General features: G+C 52.2%; 1 protein-coding gene across 2 annotated transcripts in view; it reads right to left on the reverse strand.

The window, feature by feature from the left end:
- Positions 1 to 2,050: 2,050 nt before the first annotated feature.
- Positions 2,051 to 27,831, reverse strand: part of Sorcs2 (sortilin related VPS10 domain containing receptor 2) — a 371,962-nt gene continuing 346,181 nt past the window's right edge. Inside the window, exons 14-27 of one of the 2 annotated variants that reach the window (XM_021162553.1) lie at positions 27,174 to 27,281; positions 24,362 to 24,482; positions 23,179 to 23,312; positions 22,459 to 22,587; positions 20,825 to 20,996; positions 16,227 to 16,413; positions 13,744 to 13,877; positions 12,553 to 12,676; positions 11,345 to 11,457; positions 10,505 to 10,630; positions 9,653 to 9,752; positions 9,078 to 9,180; positions 6,133 to 6,236; positions 2,051 to 4,270 (exon numbers count right to left, since the gene is read on the reverse strand). In XM_021162553.1, the coding sequence (XP_021018212.1) occupies positions 4,206 to 4,270; positions 6,133 to 6,236; positions 9,078 to 9,180; positions 9,653 to 9,752; positions 10,505 to 10,630; positions 11,345 to 11,457; positions 12,553 to 12,676; positions 13,744 to 13,877; positions 16,227 to 16,413; positions 20,825 to 20,996; positions 22,459 to 22,587; positions 23,179 to 23,312; positions 24,362 to 24,482; positions 27,174 to 27,281 (1,720 nt within the window). In that variant the 3' untranslated portion in view covers positions 2,051 to 4,205. Of the gene's footprint in view, positions 4,271 to 6,132; positions 6,240 to 9,077; positions 9,181 to 9,652; positions 9,753 to 10,504; positions 10,631 to 11,344; positions 11,458 to 12,552; positions 12,677 to 13,743; positions 13,878 to 16,226; positions 16,414 to 20,824; positions 20,997 to 22,458; positions 22,588 to 23,178; positions 23,313 to 24,361; positions 24,483 to 27,173; positions 27,282 to 27,831 lie in introns of both variants that reach the window. The other variant, XM_029478093.1, reaches the window with a different exon arrangement.

Below are 27,831 nucleotides of genomic sequence, written 5' to 3' on the forward strand. Positions count from 1 at the left end.
GGAGTCTATGGGAACGCTGTGGTCAGAGGGACTAAAAGGGAGAATACCACTCCCCCCCCCCCCCCCCCCCCCCCCGTCCAAGGCCAGCTAGGTCTCAGGGGACTGTGAGGCATAGCCGTGGGGAGTCAGTCACCTGCTCTCTTGTTCAGGGAGGCCATAAGCCCTTTCTCTCTTGGACTGACACCTCCCTAGGCACACCTCATCTCAGCGTGAAGCAAGCAGAGAAGTCATTGCTCTCCCACCACGCCAACTGTTTGTTGAACATCTCTGAGAGGCGGGAAATGAAAGAGAGTTAAAGGGCCAGAAGTAAACTGATAAATCAAGAGCAGGCTTTCTGGGATGGCAGCTTCTTGTTCCCAGAATTCATTGTGAGAAGAAACATTGGGAAGGCACAGGAGGACCAATAAGTAAAGGGGAGTAACCAAGGGGCCTAGAAAACACCCAACTCAGTGTTTGTTTAGGGACTCCCAGCCTAAGGTCTTTCCCCTCACAAGGTACATTCCCTCTCTCCATGGCATGCTCTTCTTTCTGATGAGTTCAGTTATCTGTGCCAGGGAATGAACCCAGAAATCCCCTAGGCTGGCATTTTCCCTGATACATGGTGTATGGTATGGTATATGTGCAGTGAGATTGTGGTACATGTGGTATAGAGAGGAACTAACCACGTCTTCACACTAAGGTAGATATGGACTGTACTGGCTAGTTTTGTGTCAACTTAACACAGCTGGAGTTATCACAGAGAAAGGAGCTTCAGTTGAGGAAATGCCTCTGTGAGATACAACTGTAAGGCATTTTCTCAATTAGTGATCAAGGGGGAAAGGCCCCCTGTGGGTGGGACCATCTCTGGGCTGGTAGTCTTGGTTCTTAAGAGAGCAGGCTGATCAAGCCAGTAAGAACATCCCTCCATGGCCTCTGCATCAGCTCCTGCTTTCTGACCTGCTTGAGTTCCAGTCTTGACTTCCTTTGGTGATGAACAGCAACATGGAAGTGTAAGCCAAATAAACCCTTTCCTCCCCAACTTGCTTCTTGGTCATGATGTTTGTGCAGGAGTAGAAATCCTGACTAAGACAAATTGGTACAAGCAGAGTAGGGTATTCCTGGGACAACCTGGCCATGTTTTGGGGAGGACTGTGAAAGGACTTTGGGGCTTTGGGCTAGAAGATCCATTCGGTGTTAAGAGCTCTGTGGGATGTTGTGTAGGAGCTTGGAAGATAATGTTGAGAACAGTGCAAAAGATGGAGGCCAGGCTTGTGAAATTTCAGAGGGAAAATTAAAGACTCTTTTCAGGGCCATTGCTGTTTTGATTGTGAAGATTCTGTGGTTCTGGTTAGCTGGGGCTGAAGAATCAGCTGTAATTAACAAGATACCAGAACTACTAAAGCAAAAACTTTGCACTACTGGGACTATTGATGCTGGTTAGCTGGAGCTTACACTGCTTGTGGACGTTGTACATCGTGGTGCGCACTAGGCTCCGCACCACGATGTACAACGTCCACAAGCAGGTGGGTGGGACCATCTCTGGGCTGGTAATCTTGGTTCTATAAGAGAGCAGGCTGAGCAAGCCAGGGGAAACAAGCCAGTAAAGAACATCCCTCCATGGCCTCTGCATCAGCTCCTGCTTCCTGACCTGCTTGAGTTCCAGTCCTGACTTCCTTTGGTGATGAACAGCAACATGGAAGTGTAAGCTGAATAAACCCTTTCCTCCCCAACTTGCTTCTTGGTCATGATGTTTATGCAGGAATAGAAACCCTGACTAAGACATGGACCATGTTTGTGTGTGTGTGTGTGATGTTGTGGGGTGGTATGTATGATGTGGTGTGCGAGAGGCTGGTGTGTGTGTGGTGGTATGTGTGGTCTGTGTATTACAGGTGAACATGAATCGCATCTTAATGCTAAGGTAGAGCAGAGCCTATTTGTTTGGTACAGGTGGGATGTATGTTTTCTTGTGTGTGGTGTGAGCCATGTTACACGGAAAGCATAAAGCAGATCTTCACACTAAGGCAGAGACCGACCCTGTTGATTTAACCTTTGTTAAAAGCATCACAAATGATTTATTGTTTCTTTTTTTATATAAAGGAAAAACAAAGAACTCATCACCTCTGCTATGCCCACATGTCAGGTAAGCTCAGGGCCTGGTGGAGAGTGGTATGAGCCCCTGAGCTGGGTTTTTGCCCCTGGCTGTATAATGCACGGCACCTCAGCTGATAGGCAGGGAAACCCTGTGCCTGCATGGCTGTCTGCAGTGATGGAGATGAGAACAGGGAGGATCTTGGGTCTATATGCTCCAAATGTTTAAATAGAAATAGTAACAAAACACCCAAATAGCTAGGGGAAGCCTGCCTGTGACCTTGAGAGTGAGAGCGTGCTCGAGGAAGGCAAAGACCTACAGTTGGCACCCCAGGCACTGGTGAGCTAAAGTGGCGGGCTATGTCCAGGGGTTCTGTGCTGACCTTGGACCTTATGGAGACTGTCGTGTGTGAGCATCTCCTTCTGTGTGGTACTGGGTGGTACTTCCGTGCTGTGGGGATACAGATGGGGAAAAGGTCTCTGCTTAGGTTTCATTTGAGATAGCAAGAAGGTATGTGGGGCAAAAGTCTTAAAGTGTCATGGCCTTCACTGGCACTAGGGTCCCATTTGTAGCCCCTCACAAGGAGGACAGCCCGCAGTCACCTCTGCAGGGACCCCTGAGCCCCAGAGAGTGGCAGAAAGTGAGAGATATTGGGGTACAGTTGAGACACTCCCACAGACCAGCTTTGTGCCCCCCCATAGCTACCCTGCTCTGTGCTGTCCTGTCTGTGACTTGAGCGTATAGACACCCAGCCCAGTCCTTAACACAGAGACTAAGTGCTGGAGCTGTCCTGTGAGGGTCTGTCTGCGACCTCTTCTCCTATATGGGCCACATTTCTTCACTAGGGAGAACTGATGGGTGCTGGTGGGTGTGCCAAGCAGCAGCAGCAGCAGCAGCAGCAGCAGCAGCAGCAGCAGCAGCAGTGGGTGTTGAGACACCCGGGCCTCACTCCAGGCCAGCCTGGGCTCTCTGGTAGGGCAGCAAGAGTCTGGAGGTGAGAGGATGGAAGAGGAGGGGAAGGGAAGGGAATACTGACTTCAGTTTCAAGGCAAAAGGTGAATTATGCCAGCTCACAGTGTCAACCTGTGCTGGGTCCCTGACTTGGCAGTGGGAGCAGGCAGCAGGTGACTCTAGGGCTACCTCTGCTGCTTTCTTTCTCTGACCGTGAAAGGGCCACAAGACTCTGGATCCTCTAGTTCGTTTTACCAGGAGACGCTGCCCTCCCACCCCTCTTCTGGTTGGTTCTTACAAGGGTTCCTCAAACCATAGGGCATCAGAGCCTGATGTGTTCTGCTAATGTGCCTTTCTGGGGCCTGTAGGCTCTTCTAAAGCCCAGACCTGACGGGAAGCCAGCCATCAGCCTAGAAGCTGTAGAAGGGCACATCCTGCTGGATGGAGCAGGAATTGCATGTAAGGGTCCCTTCTTTTCTTGCCTCTAACCCCATAGCCCTGAGGGAAAATCAGAGAGATAGTTGTCCCTCTAGGCCCAGCTCTGGGCATTCTGAAAGAGGGGTTCTGAGAGTGAGATTCTGATAGAACAAAGATGGCTTCTATTGCCTGCCTTGAAAACAGAAAGCTAAAAGAAAGATCCCCCAAACTCAAATAGCTCTACCCGGGCAGGTATTTACACTGCAGTGGAGAGAGTGGTTTCCTGGAAGGTGGTGTTGGGTTGGTCTGGCCCAGAGACTTCCTCACTCTGGGGTCCTCTGCAGGGACAGGGACTGTGGGGCCAGGGCTGAGCAGGTCTACAAGTCTGGAGTTGGGGGGTGGCTGCAGGCTCACCCCAGAAATAGGCTGGTCCAGCCCCAGGCAGGAGATGCCAGGCCTGGGCTGCAGTGGCAAGATGGAGTAACCAGGGCAGCATGTTCAGGTCTAAGGACTGTGATGCCTCAGAGTCAAGGGTGGGGACTCTGTGTGGCACCACAGGCCCGTGTCCAGGTGGGTCATGAGTCGGCTGTCCCAGGATCCCATGGGCCAGCTGGGGCTGACAGGGAGAAGTGTCTGTCCTCTGAGTGGGGACAGCTAGAGGAGTTGGCCTTTCCACAGGTCTCAGAGGGTGTGTCATTCCAGCTGCACTTGTGGTCCTGCGCCCTCTCCGGAGGAAGCAGGAGGAGAGTGTCCTGGCCAGCTGGTGCCATCAGCCCACCAGGTAGCTATGCATCTCACGAGAGTTGATGCTCAGGACCACCCCTGAGTGGTTGCCTAGGGAACAGGAGAATGCAGTCCATTAGTGAGGTTGGTGGGAAACAGACCACACAGGAACACAGGTGACCTCAGCAGCACATGGGGCCAACATGCAGTGAGGTTCCCTCAGCCTGTGCAGCTAGGTGCAGGTGGGGTCTCCAGTGCCCTATGTGGTGACAGGAGGGAAGTGCCAGGTGCCACCACAAGCAGTGGTCCGGAGGAATGTGTAGTGAGGCACCCACTGACCTGCGTGAGGGCTACCCCTGGCATCGGCAGCAAGGGGGCACAGGAAGGGCTGAGGCTGGGCCCCCTCTTGGTAAAGAACACTGAATGGGGAATGGAGCAGGAGACAGGAAGGGAGATAAGGGAGGCGAGGAGGAGAGAGGGAACACAATGCTTGTCAGAGACCAGTTGATAAATGTCCCTGTGCGAGCTTCATTATGAGACCCTGTCCTACTGTGTGCTCAGAATGAATAGCACTGGTTGGGGGGGAGGGGTAGTGCTACGCAGACTGTGAGAGCCAATACTTGACTATTGGTGACTCTCCATCAGGGCCTTCATCTCCACCTCACTGGCCCTGGTCAATCTTAGTCTCCAGCGCACATGGAGAAGGACTGTCATAAGCAGTGCCTAGTTGATGCCATGGTCCCCATTAACAGTGTCCTGGTACTGTTATTAGGAACTTCACAGCAGGAGGCTGTGAGATATTGGACCCCTATCTTCCTGAGACTGCCACACCCTTCTAGCGGAGGCTATGACTTCCTTGTATGAGAGTAGGGTCCAGCTATCTGGCAGTGCTCAGGGCTGCAAGGCGCAGGGCTATGCACACAGGACTGGCTCCCTTCTGCTCCTTCTTATGAGTGATTCAAAGGCTGGGTTCCAGTTACCTGTCTGCAAACACTGCAGCACGAGCGGCTTCCAGGGTCACGTGATGACAAAGTTCTGAGACTTCCTGTACGCTCAGTAAGTCACTGATGCTATGATAGCCCCAGAGGCTGTAAATATGTCCTCTGATAAAGCCTCCTGGGCTGGCAGATGTGGGAAGTGGCTGGAAGGGGTGGGGAGAGCTGCCCCTAGCCTGGAGGATGCAGGCTTTGAGGTCACACTGACCTGGTTGGGATGCAAGGTCAGCTACTGACATCTAGCTGTGCCACCCTGGGTGACTGAAGACTTTGCTGGGTCACTAATTCTCAATGTAGGAGCCATCATGGCTTGAGGACCAACAGATTGGGATACATGTGCTACTTAAGGTGGATGCTGTAACTTGACAGCTAACCTTGACAACGCCTGCTGTGGGTCACACCCTATCTGGACACCCCGGCAGAATGCTCACAGCCACTGGATGTGGGTAGGCCGGAGTGTCCACCACCACCAAAGGGGAATGGGTATGGCCTGTGTGTGGTAGAGAATCAGGGCAATAGGGCTGGGTTAGTCCTGGACACTGTTCCAGCTAAGAAGTCATGGCATAGAGAAAATGACAGAGGTATGCTGCAGCCAGGGTGACAGGCCTGGGCTTCTCCTTCTGGGCATGACAGAAAGGAAAAGTCACCTTGGGGAAATCCTGTGTAAACTGTGAAGTGCTGTCCCATGGGTCCATGCACAGGATGCTTATGAGCTCCTGGTGGGAGGGTGAGGGAGGGTGGGCGTGGGAGGTGTCCTCCTGTGAGGGAGCTTCCAGTCTTTATGGCAGCTATGCAAGCTGGCCACCCACAGCAAGGAGCAGCACCTTCAGCCTGCAGCCCCTGGCTTCATCCTATACAGCCCTGGGGAGCTATCTTTCCAATGACTCTCTAGTAGGGCTGGACTGGCCCATGTCCCCTGGGCTCTGATGGGCCCCTCTATGGTGGGGGCACACAGCGCCACCACACCCCAGTTCTTACCCTGCATGGCGCTCTGGGCATCCTCACTGTGGCTCACGGGACTTGTCATCTCCTGTTCCTTCTCATTGTGCATCTGGGCGTACACCGTCCTGCCTGGACGTTTCCTGCTGGCCAGAGGACAGCTCAGCTCTGAATGAGCTCAAGGCCCCAAGTATAGACAGTGCCACACAAGACTGTTCCCCAGGGAGCCTACCACCCAGCATGCTGCCTATACCCATGCTCTGCTGCCCATAGAACATTGGCTCTTCTTTTTTTTTTTAAAGATTTATTTATGTATTTTATGTATAAGAATACAATGTAGCTATCTTAAGACACACCAGAAGAGGGCATCGGATCCCATTACAGATGGTTGTGAGCCACCATGTGGTTGCTGGGAATTGAACTCAGGACTTCTAGAAGAGCAGTTGGTGCTCTTAACCGTTGAGCCATCTCTACAGATTAGCAACCTACTATTCTTTATCCAGGCGTGCTATAACTGCTGAAGCACTGTCATCTTTGTCTTCCAGTGTCTGGCAACTAGGACAGTAACACACACACACACACACACACACACACACACACACGTATGCATGCATGCACGCATACATACACACACATACACACACACACACACGTATGCATGCATGCACACATACATACACACACATACACACACACACACGTATGCATGCATGCACACATACATAGACACACATACACACACACACATGCATGCACGCATACATACACACACATACACACACACACATGCACACACGCACACACAGTGGCGACCCAGACCTGAGGGGCACTTGTTGAACTCTGTCCACCCAGATTTCCTGAGACTTTGCTTTCTAGTCCAGGCCCCAGGGGAAGGAGAGAGACAGAGCACACTCTGCCCGATTAGGACTGGACACATAGCCACAGGCAAGGGCCCTTGTACTGAGAACAGCCCCATAAACTCCAGCCAACCAGAAAGGTCTAGGCCCATTCAGAGACGAGAACTACAACCAGAAAGGTCATGGGCCCATTTAGATACAAGAAGACTGAGGCCTCGGGTGGGCATGGTGGCAGCCAGAGCTTGTGGAGGCATGTCTTCCTCAGACCCTTGAGGAGGAGAGAGTAACTAGCTGCACCTAGAGTGTGTATGGGTTATGTTCCCTTCAGGAAGGGACACTCAAGTACTTATGTTGGGGAGGGGGTGGCCCTACCTGTCATTATAGACAGTGTCAGGGAGAAACAGACCTTTTGTGGCTGTGAGACTTGAGATCATTGAATGGCTTAGCATCTCAGTGCTGTGGACAGTGTCAGCACACAGTCAGCCCTCAGCTTCCATGGTCTAGGCAGAACTTAAAGCCCAGACGGAAGAAAGGACAGATGAAGAGAGAGGAGGAACCCAGTGCTTTCCCTCTACCAACTGCTCAGAATTCCACTGCCCTGCTCTGCCTTTCCCCCCTGGGGGTGGCCTGGAGCTTGTGGGAAGGGGTATTTGTCCCCTGCCTGTTTCTATGGCAACAGGCCCTTCCCTTCCAACCCCAAAGCCTTAGCTGGTTCACAAAGATAGCCTTGGGCTTGGGGATGTTGGGCTCACACTGGACATATCTGCCCCCCCTCCTCCTCTTGGCAAATGACAGGCAGTGTTTTGTCATTTGGGCCACATGAAGCACACTGGGGGAAGGTTATAGAAGTACTACTGGGGAATCTGAAGGGTGGGGCTGACACATCACCCACAGGGACCAGCTCCATCTACCCCAGGCAAGCATGCTGCTGCCCTCTATGTGACCACCCACAGTTCTGCAGGCCCTGCACAGGATGGGACCAAGTCCACAGGCGCACCCGCACTCACCTTGACATCCACCCACACGGAAATCTGGAAGCCTCCCTCTGCTTGGTCATGGGGATCACACCCAGACCCAGGGTTTTGTTCTCCACTTGCCCCTCTACCCAGGGCTCAAATGCCACCATCCTGAAGCCATGCAAGGCAGGAATACTGCCCAGCTGGCTTCCCCCGACCCCTACCGCAGTCTCTTCCTTTGCATGCCCTCTTGTTGACAATGACACTATGGCTCAGAGGGGGAAAGCCTTTATCCGAGGCAAGTCTCTGGCAGGTCAGCATCTGGACAGATCTCAGGTCTATTCAGTGCCAGCCACCTGAAGGGCTGCCTGCCCCTTAGCTAGGTCCTGGCCCTGCAGGATGAAGGATGCTGGGAGCGTGGGGGCAGAGGTGTCTGAGGTCTTGTCACATTGCTCTACAGCAGAGTGTTCCTATGGTGTTGTCTGCTGGAGGGTGAAAAATAATAGGCACAGGGCCTTGAATTGGGTGGGTTTCACAGGGAGGTGCGGGATGTGGGCTGACTTCCCCTCAGCAGCACCACCATGCTTATCAGCAACAGCCTTGCACTTGTGTCTGTAGAACGGACCTGTACCTTCTCATGGCTATTACTCCAGGCTGCCTCCCTGGAGACCACGCAGAGGACTGTCAGTGCTCAGCCCCACTCTGCACACGGACATGGCAGACGAGGGACATAGCCGGCCTCCATTATCCCTGGAGCTATCCCATGTTCGCTGTGAGACAGGTCACAGAGGAAAGAGGACACTGAAGCCCTGTATAGGAGACACAGGGTCTCCCAGCACCCCTTAAGAGTCAGCCTCTGGTACCCTTGGGTAACTGAGAGCCCCTGTGGCAGCCATAGCCAAGATGTGGGAAGCCAGGAGGCCCTACTGGCCTTGGACTTGAACTGTGCCTCCTTGGACCTGGCATCCTTATCTGGAGGGCAAACAGTATCCCCTCCACGGAGGGTGATTGAAGAAGATGCCCTGGGCCTGTGCAGAGGACCAGGCTGAGCAGAAGGGAGCCTGAGAGTTTCCTGTTCACTAGTACAGGGGAGAATACACACCACCTTCCTCCATGGCCTGTGGAAGCCACCACCTCTGGGGCCATATGTCAAGGCTGCCAGGGGCCTTACCTTTTGAACTTGTAGAGGATGAATGCTCCTACTGCAAAGAGCCCAATGACAAAGAGGACCACCACGGCCCAGTAGCCACCACTGCCACCTGGCCTCTGAGGACCTACAGGAGAGGAACAAGAGGAGCAGCTATGGGCTGGTTGTCCCCAGCCCAGGTCTGATGAGCCTACCTCATGTTGTCCAGCAGGCCTTGCCATGTGGCTGAGTGTATAGCAGGTTAGGAAGGATAACAACACGACACGAGGCCTTGGGCCGTCCTTTCTGACAGAACCCTACTATAACCCACTTTGGCTGGGTTTCCTTCAGAGGGGGCAGCCCCCTCCTTCTGCACCGGTTTTGAATGAATCAGCAGGTTCCTGATGGTTGTGGAAGCTGCTTCCACACAGATCAAACCAGATGGTGAGGCTCAGAGCTGGCTGTGCAGGGGTGGGTGCATCTAGCCAGAGATGTCCCAGCCAGAAGGGTCACTGGCAGCTAGATAAAAGCCCATTCAAAATCTACAGTCACTTTTAGCATCTGCAGGCCTGGGCCCATGCCCACCCTGCCCCAGGGAGGAGCCAAGCCGGGTCTGTCACCTGTGTCTGTGTCCCTCAGCTCCACCAGGATACGAAGCCCTCCTCGAAGGATGAAGCTGATTCTATGAGAGTTCAGCGCCTGCTGCACGGCCGCCAGTCTCTGAAAGCAAAGGAGGCAGGAGAGCTCTGAGGCCTGGATCACTGGAGTCCCTCGGGGCTGGGAAGGGATGCTGGCTGATACTCAGTGTCCTTATCAGGGAATGGCATGAAAGCCCACCAGCCAGGTTCACTAGGAGCCACTGATGGCACTGGAAGCCCTGCCATCAGCAAGCTCTCATTCTAGCACAGAAGAGAGAAGAGCAGGGCGTGGTGGCGCACGCCTTTAATCCCAGCACTCGGGAGGCAGAGGCAGGCAGATTTCTGAGTTCGAGGCCAGCCTGGTCTACAAAGTGAGTGCCAGGACAGCCAGGGCTACACAGAGAAACCCTGTCTCGAAAAACCAAAAAAAAAAAAAAAAAAAAAGAGGAGTCCCAGTGTGTCAGCTGGAAGACCTGGAGTGCTCCACAAGTCCCCCACAAGTCCCCCACCCTTGTCAGTGAAGCTTCTAGGAAGTGGGAGCTCACAAAGATGAGACAGGGCCGGGCATCCTACCTACAAGGGGAGTGGGGGGGGGCGGAGAGCACAATGCCATCCTCAAGATCCCCATAACATGGCCAGTAGGTGAGGCTCATGACACACATCAGAGCCCGTCACCATCTGTATGTTACCAGCTATCAGTCACTGTCCAGGGCCCATTATGGAGACCTAGCTGGGCCCTCTGACACTCATTTCCACAGAAATGTGGTTGTCAGGAGTGATGCCCCCCACCCTCCGGGTCCTCAGCCACACAATCCTGCTATGCCATGGTCATACCTTGTCACTTGTGAGGCTCCTCTTCCTTGTGGGCCTGGGCAGAGGCAGAAGCACATACAAGTCGGCTATGGTGGGCAGCCCTGGCTTTACCACAGTCACAAGCAGCTCCTCTGGGATGCTGGTCTCCTGTGGTGACAGGCAGGACACTTGGCTCCTCTTCTGCTCTTTCTCCTTTGCCACAAGCTAAGTTTCCAGCAAGATCTGCTCTCCCTTCATGGCCTAGGTATATCCTGGTCACCTGCCCTGATCCATACCCCTGACCCTCAGCCCATCATGGGTTCAGGCTGTGGCCCTAATGGCGTTTCACCTGCTCAGAACTTGTCAAGTATGTCCCCATCCTGAGCCTGGAGCAGGCTAGTGTGCCCTGTTCTTGAGGTGACATGAGGCCCTGCTAACTCTTGCTGTCTGCCCCTGTTCCTCAGCCTAACCATATACCTGTGCAGCCCCTAGCTGGCCAGTTTTAGCTCCTCAGCAGCCCCCTGTCTTCTGGGAGTCCCAGTCCACATACCATGAGCTAAACTCATCCTCATCCTTCAACACTCAGTACAGTGTCACCAGCACTATTCATGGGACGAAGGAAGTAGGGTCAGGGTAGATTTATGCCTGTGGCAGTCTTAGGTGAAGCTAGAGAGCTTTAAGAGCCCTGGCTCACTGGAGGAGGAGAACTTGCAGTGCTTTTGCTGGGAATATTAACCCTTTGAGAAGTCCAGCTGCCAGTGGCCGATGCAGGACACCAATCCATCACTTCCCAGCAGCCCCCCAGCCTTGCCCTACCCTCACTCAGCCCACACCAACCACACCACGGCTCAGGCTAGGACTGAAGCCCAAGCCCCAGGGCACCTTGGAGAGCAGTCGGGTGACCACCAGTCCCACATCTTCCCTCCATTCAGGAGTGTTGGGGTTAAATGTGTCCAGCTCCCTGGAGAACTGCAGAGGCACCACCTGGAACTGATCTGGAAGAGGACAGAGTGGAGCCTGTGAGGTCTAGGTTGGGACTGGGACCCTACTCAAGGGAGCACACACCAGATGGTTCAGAGAGCTCCACCTCTATCTTCGAGGTCCCGGTTCTGTGTTTGGAAGATAAGAGCCCTCCTCTTGAATATCTCAGTGCCTGACGTGTACTGATGATGACAGTGACTATCAACCTGTGAGGAGGTGTGGCATTGCGTGCACATGCCCATGAGGTCTGCGCCTCAACTCACAGGTAGATGACATATCCTTTGATGCCATCTACTTCCTCAAGGGCCCATGAATTTCAGTTCACTGGTCAGCCCAGATCAGGAGCCCCATGAGATTAGAGGCCCTGTCTCACTACATTTCGTTTCCCAAGGAGCACAGCTCTGTTCTAGAGTCTAAGGACCCCTCACCCTGTACTGCCGGCCCCACTGGCTGCTTCCTTCTCCTTTCTCTCTTACAGGGTGGAAAACAGCTCTGCCAGGCAGAGGGCTCAGGGGACAGTGTTGTGAACTGTGACCCAGCATCCTATGGTGTGGGAAGTCCCAGGTCCACGTAAAGGGAGAAGCAGCCCGGGGCAGCCTCATCCCTCAGCCTTCAGGGCCCTAATGTGACTAATGGTTGCAGTCCATGGCAGAGGACATTCCTAAGACAAATGAGTTTCAAGTGTGCTGAAGGAGTAATGTGCACTGGAGGACCCCTCCTCCTCCAGACAAATTATTTTACTGAGGAGCTCACAGCTCCAGGGACCCCAAATAAGCAATCTCCATCCCCAGGTCCTTTTCTAGACCATCCTCTGAGTGGTGGGTGCAAGTGGAGAGGCCCACGGAGGTCCCAACATGAAGTTCACCTGTTCTTGTTGTTAAATTGCTAAGCAACAGACTCACTAGTCTCATGAGACACTTTACTTTGGGGGGCGGGGACTGGAGTCAGAGAGCCTGGAACACTTCAATAAGGCCACATAGACAGTCACAGGACCTGAATCCACCCAGACTCTGCAACCTAGGGACCCTCCCCCCTCCCCAGGAGTGAACAGGCCCTCTGCAGCCATGTGCCATCCACGCTGGCCTGTGCAGGGAGTTGGGACAGCTCACCGAGCACACGGATGAGCCTGGAGTCCTGAAGCACTGAGTTCCCGCAGGCAGCTTGCACCGTCACACGCACATCCCCAGCGTCTGTAAACTTTGTTGTCACCGAGTTGTCCAAGGAAAGCAGAGGCTGTTGGCACAAGCAGGGTCAGGCCTCTCTGGCAGGATGGAGGGCCATGGGGACACTGGGACTGTGGTAGTCCTGGCTCTCACCAACAAGTGGGTAGCTGAAGGGCTTATGCTCTGGCAGTGTCTGGGAGGTGTCCAGGGAGGGACTAGAACACCCTAGCTCTAAGCTGGACTGGAATGTGCCCTGCCTTCATAGCATGGCGCATCCTTCTAGACTCTAGAATCTAGAGGCTTCCTGTGGCTTCCTATAGAGCCTTTTAGTTGTCTGCTAGGTAGCCACAGGTTAGGCTTTGAGCCCCATACCAATTTCCATTCACTGTCTCACCCACAGTCCTGCCCCAGCTGAAGGCCAGGTCTTGCTCAGTGGCTGGAGACAGCTATCCTCACCATGGATAAGCGGTGACATCTCCTGGCTAGGCTGTGCCCTTAGATGAACAAGGCTATGGGAGGTGAGGTGGGGCTTGGGGCACTTGGGTGACAAGGCTACACAGAGCTTCAAATCCAGAGCTCCTGGTTGTTCTAGAAGCCTCTTAGCTGAGAAGACATGGCCCTGTCCTCGAAGTGCCTCCCTTCTCTTGGCCCTCTGTGCCAGGCTTCTCTTGTGGGTGTAGAGCTATGGCATCCTGAGTGAGGAAACAGACCCTCTCCACGGATCCTAAGGATGGACAGTCTCTCCCCACTCCCATCACATGCTCTGTTCGCTTATTGTATCTCCTGCTCAAAAACTGTCCAAGGCCTCCCATGCATCACAGTCCAAGAAGGCATCCCTGACTACTCCACTAAAGAGAACCTCCCCTGAGCCCTCCTATGACACATCTAGTCAGCTTCTGGTCAGCTGCTCTGCCCCATGTCTTTCACAGGGCTATCCAGGGGGGCTTTTCAAGTGGACCCCCAAGCAGAGCTCAGGGCTCAGGGTGGCCAATGAGTGACGGAAGACCAGAGCCCGTTTTCTTCCAATGGTAGCGCACTGTACCCTGGTGCCAGGTTCTGAACACAGCTCCCTGCCCCACCGGCCCCACCAGATGGCGGTCTATGGGAGAGAGGACTGAGAAGGCTGTAGGGAATCACCTGCAAGCTGTGGCCGATCCACCAGTAGAAGACAGTGAGGTTGGGATTCAGGGGTAACAGCACGGCTGTGAGGTTCACCTCCTGGTTGACTCCAATGACAGGAACGACCTCGAGGTAGAGGGCCTGCAGGGGAGCTGGAGAGTCCCCCAAAGTTCAGGGTTAGGGGACAGTGAGGCACAGAATGTTTCAGTGGCTACTTACTAGTCATTATCCCCATCATATTCACGGGTACCATCACCACCATAATCAGAACTACCATCAATACCATGATCACCACCACCCCACTACCGCCATCGCCACTACCACCACCACTAGCAATATCATCACCCTCATCATCACTGCCAATATCACTACCACCATCTCCATCACAACCATTTAGCATCCCCACATCCTCCTCCTCCATCATCATCACATTCCTCCATCATCATCATCATCATCACCATCAATCACACTCACGACAACTCTCACAACCACACCACTACCATCCCCACCATCCCCATCAATGTTAGGGTTTGAGTCTAAACTGTCTCCACAGGTTCATATTGCAAATGCTTGCTTCCTAGCCCGTGGTCCTGTTCCTTCCCTAAGAGAGACCTCAGCCCCTGCTCCCTGTCTCACTGCGGTATGAGCAGCCTCTGGCTGCCACATGCTCCCTCCCCATGCACTCCACGGTGCCTCCCCAGCACAATGGAACGAACCATCTGAGGCTCTGCAACTAAGCAGACCTTCCTTCCCTCCAGTCCTTCCTGTCAGGTCAGGAGAAGCAAAAGTCACGGATCCTGGAATGGGGGAAACCGACTGGAATCCAGTAGCCAGTATGAAGGCAGTATGCAGTATGAGCCAGTATGAGAGGCTGCTGCTTTCACTAAATCTGACTGTGCAGATCTAAGTCTTTGGTGGTGTTTCATGAAAAGAATTTGGACAAGTGGTACTGGTTTCCAGGCATATCAGAGGCAAGAGTTATAGGGTCACAGACACTTGTTCTCAGATTTTAGAGCAAAGTTTCTTGGGCCAGGCTTTGTGTGCATAGTGGGGTTGTATTCCCTGTAGGAAGACCTTGATGGGGCTTCATGAAGCTTCTAGGGCAATGCTTAAGGCTCAGTGGAGACCTTAGCATGGGATGCAGGAACATGGGGGCCTGTAGAGACAACCTGCAGGCAGTTAGTGGAGCCTGTGTGAGCATGCTCAAATGGGAGGATGTGTGCCCACGCCCACGATGTCACCACATGCTCCAGGTGCCACACAGAGGGTGGACAGGACACTGTGGGACTCAGTGTTCCCTTGCTGTGCTTCAGTGTTGTTTTGAGCAAATCTTTTCTTGCTGTTCCCCTTTCTTCTGTTTTTCGGAGGCAGAAGCGATGTTCGCTGCTGAGAGGAAGTGCAGGGTTGCCTTTTACAAAGACTGCTATGAGATTTCTTTAGGTTGAATGGAGTCTCTGGGCTTAGACTTTTGAACAGCATTGGAGCTGTTCAGACCATGGTGGTTCATGATGTTGTACTAAATGCATTTTGCATTAGAGAGGTATACTGCGAGCCTCAAGGAGCAGAGGTAGAAGGTTATGTGTCAAATCTAAAATGTCTCTCTTAGGTTCATGCTTTAGTTTGCATTTCCTATCCAGAGACTCTTGAGGGAGGCTGTGGGAGCCTTCCAAGGTAGGTCTAGCTATCAGAAGTAGACCACCGGAAGCAGACTTTGGGGGTTATAGACCAGTCTCTCACCCCAGCCCCATTCTCTGGCTCCTGAACCACTGAGGTGTGAGAAGCCCCTGAGTCCTACATGCTGTTATTGCTGTGAATGACAGCAGGCCTTCCTTGCTTGGATAGAAGCCCCATGAAACTGTGAGCCAAAATAAATCTTTCTTATGGTGTTTCTGTCAGGCCTTACAACCGCAGCCATGCAAAAGTAACTGCAATCAGCATCACTATCCATCATTACCATCACCACACCTACTACCACAATGATTACCACTACCATCTTCACCACTGTCACCACCATCACCATCGTCACCACTGTCACCATTATATCACTACCCATCACTGTCATTACCACCATTGCCACCATCAATCATCATTATCATCATCATCAATACCACAATCATCACCAACATCATCACCATCATCAACACAACTATAGCATCACCACCACCGTTATCACCAATATCACCATCATACCATTGCCACCATCACTTACTATCACCCCCTCTGTCATCATTACCTCCATCATCACTACCAGCACCACCATTACCAACATCATTAGCATCCCTGGTGTCACCATGACCACCACTATTACCACCCTCAACATTATTTCCATGAAGACCACTGGGACTAGGTCTGAGCCCAGCCCTTTCTGTCCATGGTCTCACTGTCCTGAGGGCATACACCAACCCTACAAGATTCCCTGTGCTCCCCCAGCCCTGACCCCAAAACCCTGGCTCTTAATTTCAAGGGGGAGCCACACAGCTTAAAAGGATCAGTGGACTTACAGTTGACCTGGACAAAGAGCACAGCCTCATCATGGCCTGCCATGTTCTCAGCCCTGACGGACACGCGGTAGATGCCAGGACTCTCGTAGTGATGCCGAATGGGCTCGCCTGTCAGAGTGAGGTTCACGTACATGGCCTTGAAGCCATCTCCAAGATCCACCTGATATTTAGTGGTCAGGACATCACCCTGTAGGGAAATAACACAGGGTCATTTAGGAGTGACTCTTGAGGAGGGGTTCCGGCATTAGATGCCCACTCTAATTTTTCCTTAGATGCAGGCTCTTTGAGGCCAGAGAGTAGGTTGTCTCTGCTCTCAGGGCTTTGGCCTGCGGTGGGCTGAGCTGGGAGACAGCCCATGGGACCAAGACTGGGCTCTCCTTTAGAACAGAGCATGCATGGGCGATTTTAGGGTGGTATTTTGAAGGCTGTGTGGGGCCCAGGGGAAACCCTGAGCCTGAGCCAGGCACAGAACTGGAGAAGAAAGTGGGAATGTCACATAGAGATGGAGCAGGTTTTGGTAGCTACCATAAGGTCTCTTCAGGGAACCACAGCAAAGAAAACACAATTGTCTCCTTGTGATAAAATGGCTTCCTGTTTCTCATCTCATCCCACACCACACCAGGAATGAGGCTTGACTGTATGGAGCAGCAAGGGGGGCTCCTGTCACTTTGTCTGATAGTGGCACTGAAATCCCCACACAAGCTGGTGACTGGCCCCGACTTTTAGACTCAAGGCAAGATGGAGTTCCTGTATCCACATTCAAGTTACCCTCCCCCCTTTCCCTCCCTCCCTCCCTCCCTTCCCTCTTCCCCTCCAGCCTGGTCACCTCACATTAGCCAATATCAGACTTCTGAGTTCACACCCCCCAGCCCTCAAAAGCAAAGGGCACTTGTATGTAAATGATGTTCATTTAACTTTGCCCTGTTTGTTTGTTTGTTTGTTTGGTCTTTTTGTTTGTTTGTTTGTCTGTTTTTGAGATGGGGTTTCACTGTGTAGCCCTGGCTGACCTGGAACTCACTCTGTAGACCAGGCTGGTCTCGAACTCAGAAATCCACCTGCCTCTGCCTCCCTTCCAAGAGCTGGGATTAAAGGCGTGTGCTACCACTGCCTGGGTTTGTCTAACTTTCTCTATGAGTATGCTACACAGGGTTGGATAGAGTCACCCCAAGTCTATATCTGTTGGGACCCTCTGAAATGGACATTTAAAATAAGCCTGCAGATGCAGGTCATTAAGAGGTCGCAATGGGGTATGAGTGCCAGAAACCCAAGGGTAGATTACAAGAGACCATGGTGGCGATTTGGGCACCAGGAGTGGCTATGTGGACACAGAGGCAGACCCTGGGAAATGCAGCCATGAGCCAGGAGGCTCCTAGAACGCACAGCACCTGGCTGAGTCTTTGACGGGGCATTCCCAGGACTTAGCATCTCATGCGTTCATTTTATAGGTTACAAGACTGAGGCTTGTAGGTATCCAGGCTCTGGAGGTGGGCTCTTTGCCTATTGCTCTCCTGGCAGGGTTGGGCAGGGTTGAATGAGGAGCAAGGGGCCTGTCCACACCTGTACTGGTTAGTTTTGTGTGTTAACTTGACACAAGCTGGAGTTATCACAGAGAAAGGAGTCTCCCTTGAGGAAATGCCTCCATGAGATCCAGCTGTAAAGCATTTTCTCAATCAGTGATCAAGGGTGGGAGGGCCCATTGTGGGTGGTGCCATCCCTGGGCTGGTAGTCCTGGTTCTATAAGAAAGCAGGCTAAGCAAGCCAGGGGGAAGCAAGTCAGTAAGCAGAACCCTCCACAGTCTCTACATCAACTCCTGCCTCCAAGTTCCTGCCCTGGGTGAATTCCTGTCTTGACTTCCTTTGATGATGAAAGAGATGTGGAAGTGTAAGCTGAATAAACCCTTTCCTGCCCAACTTGCTTCTTGGTCACGATGTTTTGTGCAGGAATAGAAACCCTAAGACAACACCCAATTCATTCCTATGAGGGGAAGAGTTCTTGGTAGCACTCAAGGCATGGGTTCCAGTTCCCATCCTTGAGTGCACGCCTTTGCTTACATCGTCCATCCTGCCCTGCCCATTGTCCCTCATGTCTCATGCTCATTCCATGCTGCAGAGCTAGGGAGTCCTTTGCATGGTCCAGCTCCGCTGCTCACTGGGCTGTGCCCACAGACGCCCTCCTGTCTATAGCTGCCTTTATCTTCTCAACAGTTTCCCTGGGGTTTCAAATCTAGATGTTGCTTCATTCCACAGCCTGGAGCCCCATTTGTGCTGAGGATCCCCAGTCTGTGCTTCTGGGCTGGCTTTGGTGTGGGTCCTAAAAGTTTACACCTACCCGTATCCTATGCAGGTGTGTGATCTATTTTGGGTTCGTGTCTGAGGTCTGGCTGGGGGAGGTGCCGTTGCTGGATGGAGATGCCAACTCCCCAAGTCTGTTCTGCACCTGTCAAGTGTAAGGCAGCTACAGACTAGAGGGTATCTATGGGTCTGACCTCCATCCCCCAACACTGTGAATTCTTAGATACTTAGAAAACTCAGGCTCCTCACACCCAGCCCTGTTTTCAAGACCAGTGATGTGTAATGGTAGGTGTGTGTGTATAGTGGAGGAGTGCACACTGTGCCTGTAAAGTGTGTGTGAGTGTGGGAGGGAGTTAGTGTCATCGCTTAAGTGTGTATATGCCTATCCTCAGTCCCAGGCTCCTCTCTGCTTCCCTCCCAGGCCTCTTGGGTGGCCCAGGAACCCCTATTTCAAGGCATATTTGTGTTGCTCCCCTCAATTCTGCCCACTCCAGTCTGAGCCTGACAAGCAGCCCTGCAAGGGTTCCAAAGATGCTCTGTTCTCTTGTCCTGGGGACCCAGCCTATCTGCAGATGTACTGTAGTTACTAGCTTCAAGCTCTAGGGGGCAGCAAATGGCCATGTTTCCAAGATGTCTGGCCAGGAATTTGAGAGCCTCCTCTGGGTCTGTCTGAGGGTCCAGCGAACCCCAGGCAGACCAGGAGCTCTGATCTGTGATCTCAATACAAATGGAGATACATTTGTATGTGTCTGCCTGATGGCTGCCTCAATCAGCAAGAGGACCTGGGTGTGTGTATTGGGATGGGAGGAGAAGGGAGGGTTGTACAGCTTAGGCCTAGGGGCTACAAACTTAGCCACTGTCTGCCTGGGGTCCTGAGGCCTCCAGAGGACACAATGCCATCTCTGCTTCTTTTTACCTCGAGAGAATGGCCTCACTGTCCACAGCTCCAGTTTCTTCATCTATAACATACAATTATTGAGTGCTAGATTGCACTTCCGACAGGAAGTGGCTGTCACAGTGCCTGGTGCACACACAAGTGCTTAGTGTGGCCAGTCTGAGTCCTCCATAGGCTCAGTTTCCCTGTTTTCAGGAAACCAGGCCTGTACTTCTAAAGTCAGACAGACACCTTTTAAAGGATGTTTATGCACAGCATGCATGATCCTGGATTCATCTATATATTAGCCTTCATATCTGTTAGCTAAAGATATGGAATCCTGCTAACCTGTGAGTGGAGACTGCACAGAATCCTGGGGGGTGGGGGTGGGGGCTATTCTCAATTTCTCTCTGCCTTTGTGAGTGGCCATTAACCAGAATCTGGAGGGGAAGGGGGACTCCCCCTCTGCCTTTGGGTTTTCTGGACGTTCATGCTTTCCTAATGGTCATTTTGAAATGTTCTTGCAGGGATCATTAGCTGCTTCTATTAGCCGAGACACAGGAATGTGTCACGTAAACTATTACGTTTTACAGGAACCAGAAGGAACCAGGAAAGTTAAGAGTTCCCCCGGGGAACACGATTTTGGGCGATATTTATGTATGTGGTGGGGTTTTTTATATAAATATGTTTCCTAAATATACTACAATGAGCATATATTATTTTTAAAATCAGAAGAAAATGTAACACTTGTTCTGAAGTAAAAATAGAATGAGTGGGAGACTGGGCGGAGAGAAAAATATGTGTGTGTGTGTGTGTGTGTATATATATATATACATATACATACTTGTATTTATATCCATCCCATATACACACAGAAGGTATTATTTCTGGATTGTGATTATAAGTCATTTTCCTGAAGAAAAAAAAACCTTTATACTTTTGTTGGGATTCCAGATCAACTAAATCAATATAATTAGATATTTAAAATTGCTTTCGTGCTGGGCTGGGGGGTGTGACTCAGTGGAAGAGTATTTCTCTAGCTTGCAAAAGGCTCCGGTTCCATCCTCATCATTAGAAGAAAGAAATCAATAAAATAATTTCCATGCCACCTACAGGGAGGAATCAACTTGTGTATCAGTGTTTGGTAAACACAAGATTACATACACACGCACATATACACATCCATGTACTCATACATACATACATGTGTGATGCTGAGCCCGTTTCCTGCTGACTGTCTGACGAACACTTGCTCTTATATCTGTTTCATCTCAAACACTGGTCTGAACCAAGAGGCCAACTTTGGTCCTGTGGCCCCACCCACAGGGTCGGGCCGGAGGCCTCTGTGGCCATGCTCCAAACTGTTCAGAGCCTCAACCTTGGGTGCCTGGCTGGAACTGCCTGCCAGCGCCAGTCCAGGACGGATGCTCACCTGTTCCTGTCGCACCACAAACAGCACATCTTCTCTAGGCCGCACAGCCACTGCCTCTCCTCGGATGCTCACCTGCAGGCCCCGGGGTGCTTGGAGGGGGCACTGCAGCTGCACTGGGCTCTGCTGCAGGTCCACACCACCTTCACACACATTGGACACCACCTTCCGGTACCTGGTTGGATGGGGGAGGTTCAGGTCCAGAGCAGACAGTGGTTTGATGGGTAGGGACAGAATCGCTTGGCTCCAACCTCTGCAGTCCCTTTGCTGTCTGCTCCCCATGCTACCTCATGGCTGCTTCTGTCCACTTATATCTGAGAGCATCAGGATGGAGAGATGGGCTGTGCTGGTCTGCTTTGGAGAGCTGAAGCACCCATGGCTTGATCATATTGCTCACAGTAATAATAACTGGTTTTGTTTTGTTTGTGTTGTTTGCTATGGAGTGACAGAGGGAGAGAGTCCAAATTCAAGGTCTTGCTGGGAACTATAGAGGACAGAGTGGCTGAAATGGACTGGGCCTTGGTTTCCTGAGTGTCTATAAACAAGTGTTTCTCTTCTTGGGATGGCTGTACCCATCCACTACCCATATATCTACCCACTCATCCAGTGGTGGCATAATGGCCTCTTTGGGAGGGCTTGGTAAGCATGATTTTTATCTGAAGTGTCAGCCAAGACCTGTATCAAGAGTAGACGGGTATAGAAAGATGGGTATTTGTGGGGGCAGAAGAATGGGTATATAGATTGGTGGAAGAATGGATGGGTGGGTGGATAAATGGGTAAATTGATGGAATAAATGGATAGATGAATAGGGGATGGATGACATGAATGATAGGTAGATGGTATAGGGATGGATGGGTGGGTGGATGTGTGTGTGTGTGGCTAGATGGATGGGTGGATGGATGGGTGGATGGATGGGTAGATGGATGGGTGGGTGTGTGGCTAGATGGGTGGATGGGGGATGGGTGGGTGGATAGGTGGATGGGTGGGTGGGTGGGTGGGTAGGTGGGTGGGTGGGTGAGTGAGTGGGTAGATAGATGGGTGGGTGGATAAGGATAGTTGGGTAAATGGATGGATGGGTGAATGAATGGGTGGGTAGGTAAATATATAGATGGATAGATGGATGGGTGGGTGGGTGGAGGGATAGATGGATGGAGGAGGACAGTTGGGTGGATGGGTAATAGATGTTAGGCTATATACTACCAAAGCTAAAGCATTTAGTTCCTGCTCCTGCCTCTGTTTCTTTCAGTTCTCCATGGTAAGTAATAAGTATCCTCCCACAAAGGGTGAGGAAATGGCCCATCACATGGACCCCGTGGGTCCTGCTGAAGCTGCAGGATCACAGATGTTATATATTTGGTATTTCTACATGATGTTGATTCTGTATAAGCAGTTTGTTCAGCTTCACCCACTTGGTGGGGTGAAGGGCCTCCCTGCCACTCCCCCTCCTACAGAACTTTTAGCCAGCACAGCACAGACTGTAGGACTCGTTGTGTGTCATGGGCTTAGGCCCAGAAGATGAGTATGCCAGTGGCTGAGATTTCAGCTAAAATGGAGGAAAACCTAGTGTGGGGGGAAGAGGGTGGGTAGATGGGTGAATGGATGGGTGGCTGACCAGCTGGGTGGCTAGGTGTACTCACCCAAGGCTACTAGTGTAAGTCTGACCCAAGACACAGTCTTCAGGAGGAGACAAAGGGTTGAACCAGAAGTTCGCAGAGCACTTGTTGGCAGTGGACTCCGAGGAAGATGAGCGCTCAAACCCGTAGTCACTGGGAAGGGAAAGCTGGGTTAAAAGGTAAAATTAGAGGTAGCAGCTAGGGTGGAGAACCTTACAGCACAGGTCTAGATGTGTCCATTTGTGGGGACATGGGTTAATCCACAAGTTTGATCCAGAGGAGAACAGACTGAACAGACTAGCTCCATTCCAGACCAAGGAGGCTGAAAATGAAGTAGAGCCTGGAAGGCTTCCCGGGGGAGGTGAGTGACACTCAAAGGATGCCAGGGAGAGAGGGGGAAGCAAGGAGTGGCTGTTGGCTGTGCAGCCAGGGTCAGCTGCCCTGGAAAGGACATAGGAGACCTGAATGTGGGGTGCTGGGTAGAGAGTGTGAGGCAGGTTGGGAGTGGAGGCTTTGCAAACTACATTGTCACAGGGTAGTATGCCTTTGAGTAGAACGAATCCTAGAGGGAGCAGAGGGCTAGGTGAGTGTCGTAGCTTGCTCCCATGATGCCCCAAGGTAGAGGCAGCAGTGTGTGTCTGGAGATCTTCCTTGAAGGACACTGTGACCTCTGCCCTGGTTCTGGGGACAAGGTGGTCATGAATAGAGGTGCTGGAGGAGCCAGGAGGGAGGGACAGTGCCCACCAGAGGAAGTCGGAGTCCCGGCACTTGCACACATGTGACGTGAGTGCTGACGTGAAGCTCCTTCCCTTGACACACCAGGATGTGGACTTTCTTTTCCGGTAACTTCTCTGTTGGCCCATGATGCAGTGATCACCCTGTAGAAGAACACTAGGATGAGGAACTGACAGAGGACGGTGACAGCTGTCCCTGGCTTGTCCTGTGGCTCCTGCCCTGGTGGCAGCTGGGGTGGGGGCATTTGCCTCCTTTGGCAAACAGGGAAACTGGGGTTCAAAAGAACTTGACATATCCGTCAACTGGCTCAGCTTCCCTCATCTCAAGCCTTATGGCTGGCCCTTGATGGTCACAGAACAGCTGGACCAGGGCTGTGAATAACTGGAGACGAGCTGTGTCTGGAGGGCTCTTGGACACACAGGAGATTCTTAGACTATGCTTGGAACAACACTGCCCTGATTCCAATAACAGGGCCCCTGGTAGTGATGGGGCAGAGCTGGCAGGGACTCTGGAATCTTTTCAAGGCTCATGTGAGCACTTTCTTGTAAACCAGTTTCTGCAGAGAGCTGTTGAGTCACTAGCCAGAGTATCCTCCATGTGTGAACTCTCAATCCTCGATTCCAGCTCCTGTTGACTTCAGCTACTGCCCTAGCTAGTGGCTCAGGCAGAGTCTCTGACTCCAGGTGTCTCCTCTTAGGAATTTTCCATCTTCCTTGGCTACAAATCTCCACTTGCTATTCTGGCTCCCTGCTCTTTAATAAACTCCTCCAGGCTGACCACAGCTTCAGCAGGTGACACTAAATCACACCCACTCACAGTCCCCAGGTACCCACTGAAGGGTCAGCTTCTCTTGTTCCACTCTCCAGGAGCTGACATGGGGCCTTCATGTTCAACCCAAGGTGTGAAGGCTAGACATTGATGATGCATTATGACATAGGACAGCCTCAGACCCTGATGTCATATAGTCTTTGCCCATCTCCCCATAAGCAAAAAAGTTCCAAATTATATCATGGAGACCTCCAGGCTGAGGGTGAGGCTCAAGCCCTGCAGGTGCTAGGGTCATTAAGAGCTGCAGATCAGAGCAGCTACAGGTATGAGGATGGCCCACAACATCCTTGAGTGGGAAGAGGTTGGCACCTGTGAGGTTCCCTGGAAGAGGAAAGGGCCCTGTGGCTGCAGGCGCATGGCCCACCTGGAGGTCAGTGAGGTCCCAGGAGCTGTAGTCATCCTCACCACACTGCCGGGGGAAGGAGGGACGGAAGTCAACCTTGACCAGCTCCCAGTCAGAGCGGAAGCTGATGTGACCAAAGACCCTGAGGGGAGAAAGAAAGACACTTCAGATGGACCCTTCCCTGATGACCAGACACTCAGGTTCCCTGTACCACCACCTGTGATAGCTCTCCTCCTGGTCAGTAGGATTTGAGGATGTGACATGTCATCCACTGGCCTTGGCCTGATGTTATCGTCCTCAGAGTGACTGCCGTTTGTGGCATGCTGATTGTACTAGAGCAGGTTATCCATCCAACCCATGCAATCCCCTTTCTGCCAGGGTAGGCTCCCTGCCTTCTTGGCTGCCACAGACCCTTCCATAGCCTACACACCAGGCACTTGCTTTGGGTCAGCAGGAGCCATGTCTCATATTATCTGATGTCTCCTTGCCTTTCTGCCAGCCTGCCTCTGCCTACCATGTGGGATTAGTTCCAAGCTGTTTACCCAAGGTATGGCGGGCATTCCAGAAAGATAAGTCACTGTAAGGCTTGGACAGTGAATGAAAGGGTCCTGTGACAGACAGCGCAATGCATCCCACTGAGCAGAGGAAGGGACAGAGGGTGGCCAGCCACACAGGAAGCACCATGATGCATGGAGGCTAGGCGTGCTCAGCTTGGTCTGAGACCAGCATTGCACACTGGCTTTGGTTCCTCCCATCCAACTGTCCTGCAGACCATGGGTCGCCTTGTCTCGGGAAACCTGCTGTTCAGATGGGTGTTCCTCTTGTCAGAGCCTCATTGTCACCTTGACAGGCAGCTGGAGAGGGAGTTCCCACATTTCTGTCCATCTCCTTAGGGCTCACTGTATCCTGTGAGGAATGTATGCTGATCATCCCAGATTTCAGAGGGGAAGAAGACTAAGGAAGGGCTCCACCCAGGGTGGTACATGGGTTGGCAGCTCACAATTGTGAGGCTTGGCCTTTGACATGGCCAATTAGCCTGAGTGTGATAGCCTAGCATCTCCTGTATGGGAATGTCCCATACTCTACATTCTGAGCTTAAGCAGAGAAGCAAGTTGGTCCAGCTAATCCCATCTCTGTATGCCAGTTCCTGTCTGTAAAGAAACCTTAGTTCCTACTGTGGGCATCTCTTATCTAGTTGAACGGTTCTAGCAGGATAGGCCAAAGGGCCGATGACTACTTGGCAGAGAGCAGGAAATGTGGGCCATGCTGTAGAATGTATTGCTGGCTCCGCTCTAGGGATGGCCTGTAGCCCTGCTAGGCTGAAAGCCCTCATAGTACAGCCCAGGGCTGAAACCCTCTGTCCTGTGCTGTGCTGTGGGCAGTGCTGGGAACAATGTCCTGACAAGGTAACTGGGCAGCTTAGATGTGACCTCTGGGTGGATGAAGATAAAGGTTCCATAAGGGTGGAGCTCTGTCCTAAGCTCAGACAGAAAAGTTTTTCATTCTGCCAGCCTGTGTCACGTGAATGATCTCCATGCCCACTGAAATTGGAAGCTGTTTGAAGATGCAGCCTTGTGAAAGGCTCCGTAGGAACCTTGTGGCGCTGTTTAAAAACTTAAAACATGAACGTGCCTGCCTGTGAACTTTGCAGCTTTCTCCAGATGAATGCCGGCTGCAGGGATGAAAGCTGCATTTGGGACTAGACCCGGATCTGAGGACCTTGGCCGCACAAAGCACGAATGTCCCAAAGCAGCTACAAAATGTAGACTACAAGATGAAGTGAGGTGGAGGAGGGGAGGGGATGTGCTCAGGGCAGAGAGTGGCCCCGTGGTGGGGCCGGGCTGGGGAAAGCGGAGGCTTGGGAACCCTGCCAGCTTGCTGGAGCTCTGAGAGCCCTGTGAGGGCTGTCGCCTTTGTTGCTAGCCCTTGCTTTGCAGGTTTAGCCCGGCAAACTGTTCAGCCTCCTTGTAAAGAGACCAAGGGACCAGGTTGAGTCTGCCCCAGCCCAGACTTCCTCACCTGCTTTTCTTGATAAATACCAAGCACCATAGCCCTGACCTCCCCTGCTGTCTCACATCACAGCCATCACACAGACAGTTCACACAGACTGGGGAAGCATGAGCCCCCACCCCTATCCTCTGCAGGGTCATGGCAGGCCACAGCATCATGGAGCACCTGACCAAGAACAACTTGCCTGCCTCCCAAGCTGCTAAGTAGTGGGTGACTGGGACTAGCTCAGTCTTCCATGCCTGGTGTTCAGCTCTTCTGGGATACACATATTACTTGTGTCCTGCAGTAGGGCTTGCCCTGGCTTTCTGCTAGCCAACAGAAAGGAGAATGAGAGGTCAGCACCACAGTGGGCTTTCTTACTGCAGCCTGACTGTGGAAGGAACTCCATCTGCTCCTGGGGAGGAGGGTCATGGACATTCTGTATGGATTCCAGGGGGCTATGGTCACTCCATGGAGGTACTGGGATGCCTTGTGGGGTTCTATAGGGGTCACGGATGCTCCATGGGGCTCTCTGGACACTTTATGGGACTCTATGAATGCTCCCTGGGGCCCCAAGTGGGGAGAGGCATGCAGGCTACATCACCTCCCCAGCTTTCTTCCTGGCCGTCACTGGCCAGTGCAGGCAGCAGATGTGCCGGCTAGCCGGGGTGGGAGGAGGAGCCACTGGCTTAGTAGCAGGAAGCAGAGGCCCAGTCTGAGGCCACCTCAGAGACTAGCCATCCTGGGAGTGGCTCTGACCCCCCCCCCCCAGTGCTGTGGGCAGTGCTGTGGTCTTCCTCACATCAGATGTGCCTGTTTCACCCATGTCCCCTCATACACTCACGTCATGACCAGCGTCTCGTCCCCTGGCTCGCTCAGCAACCCATCCACGAACACTGAGGTGCTGGTGAAGTTGTGTGTGCTCCATGTGTGGCCCTCATCCACGCTGAACCTGTTAAAGGCCACCAGTGTCCACAGAGTGGCATGGTCTTACTCTTTTCTAAGATGCTCTACCTCCCATGCCTGACTCCTATCCACCAAAGACCAGTTCTGGGACATCTTAACACCTAGGCCACAGCTGGACCACATCCTCCCTCTCTCTGGTAAGACCACCTGCCAGCCATGTGGCATCCTTGACTAATCAGCAATGAGAAGGACTGGTACCCTAGACATTATCACTGGTACCACATAGGCACTGTGCCCCATCAATAGCAGGGACAGCTGAGCCTTAGAAACATCCAGGAATAGCATGCAAGGCTTGAACACAGCTCAGGGTTCCTCTGTCAGTGACATGTTAATATTACCTCCCAGGACACACAGCTCTCTTACCTACCTACCTTTCTTTCTTTCTTTCTTTCTTTCTTTCTTTCTTTCTTTCTTTCTTTCTTTCTTTCTTTCTTTCTTCCTTCCTTTCCTTCCTTTCCTTCCTTTCCTTCCTTTCCTTCCTTTCCTTCCTTTCCTTCCTTTCCTTCCTTTCCTTCCTTTCCTTCCTTTCCTTCCTT

This window comes from Mus caroli, chromosome 5 (assembly GCF_900094665.2).
Source record: "Mus caroli chromosome 5, CAROLI_EIJ_v1.1, whole genome shotgun sequence".
NCBI lineage: Eukaryota > Metazoa > Chordata > Mammalia > Rodentia > Muridae > Mus > Mus caroli.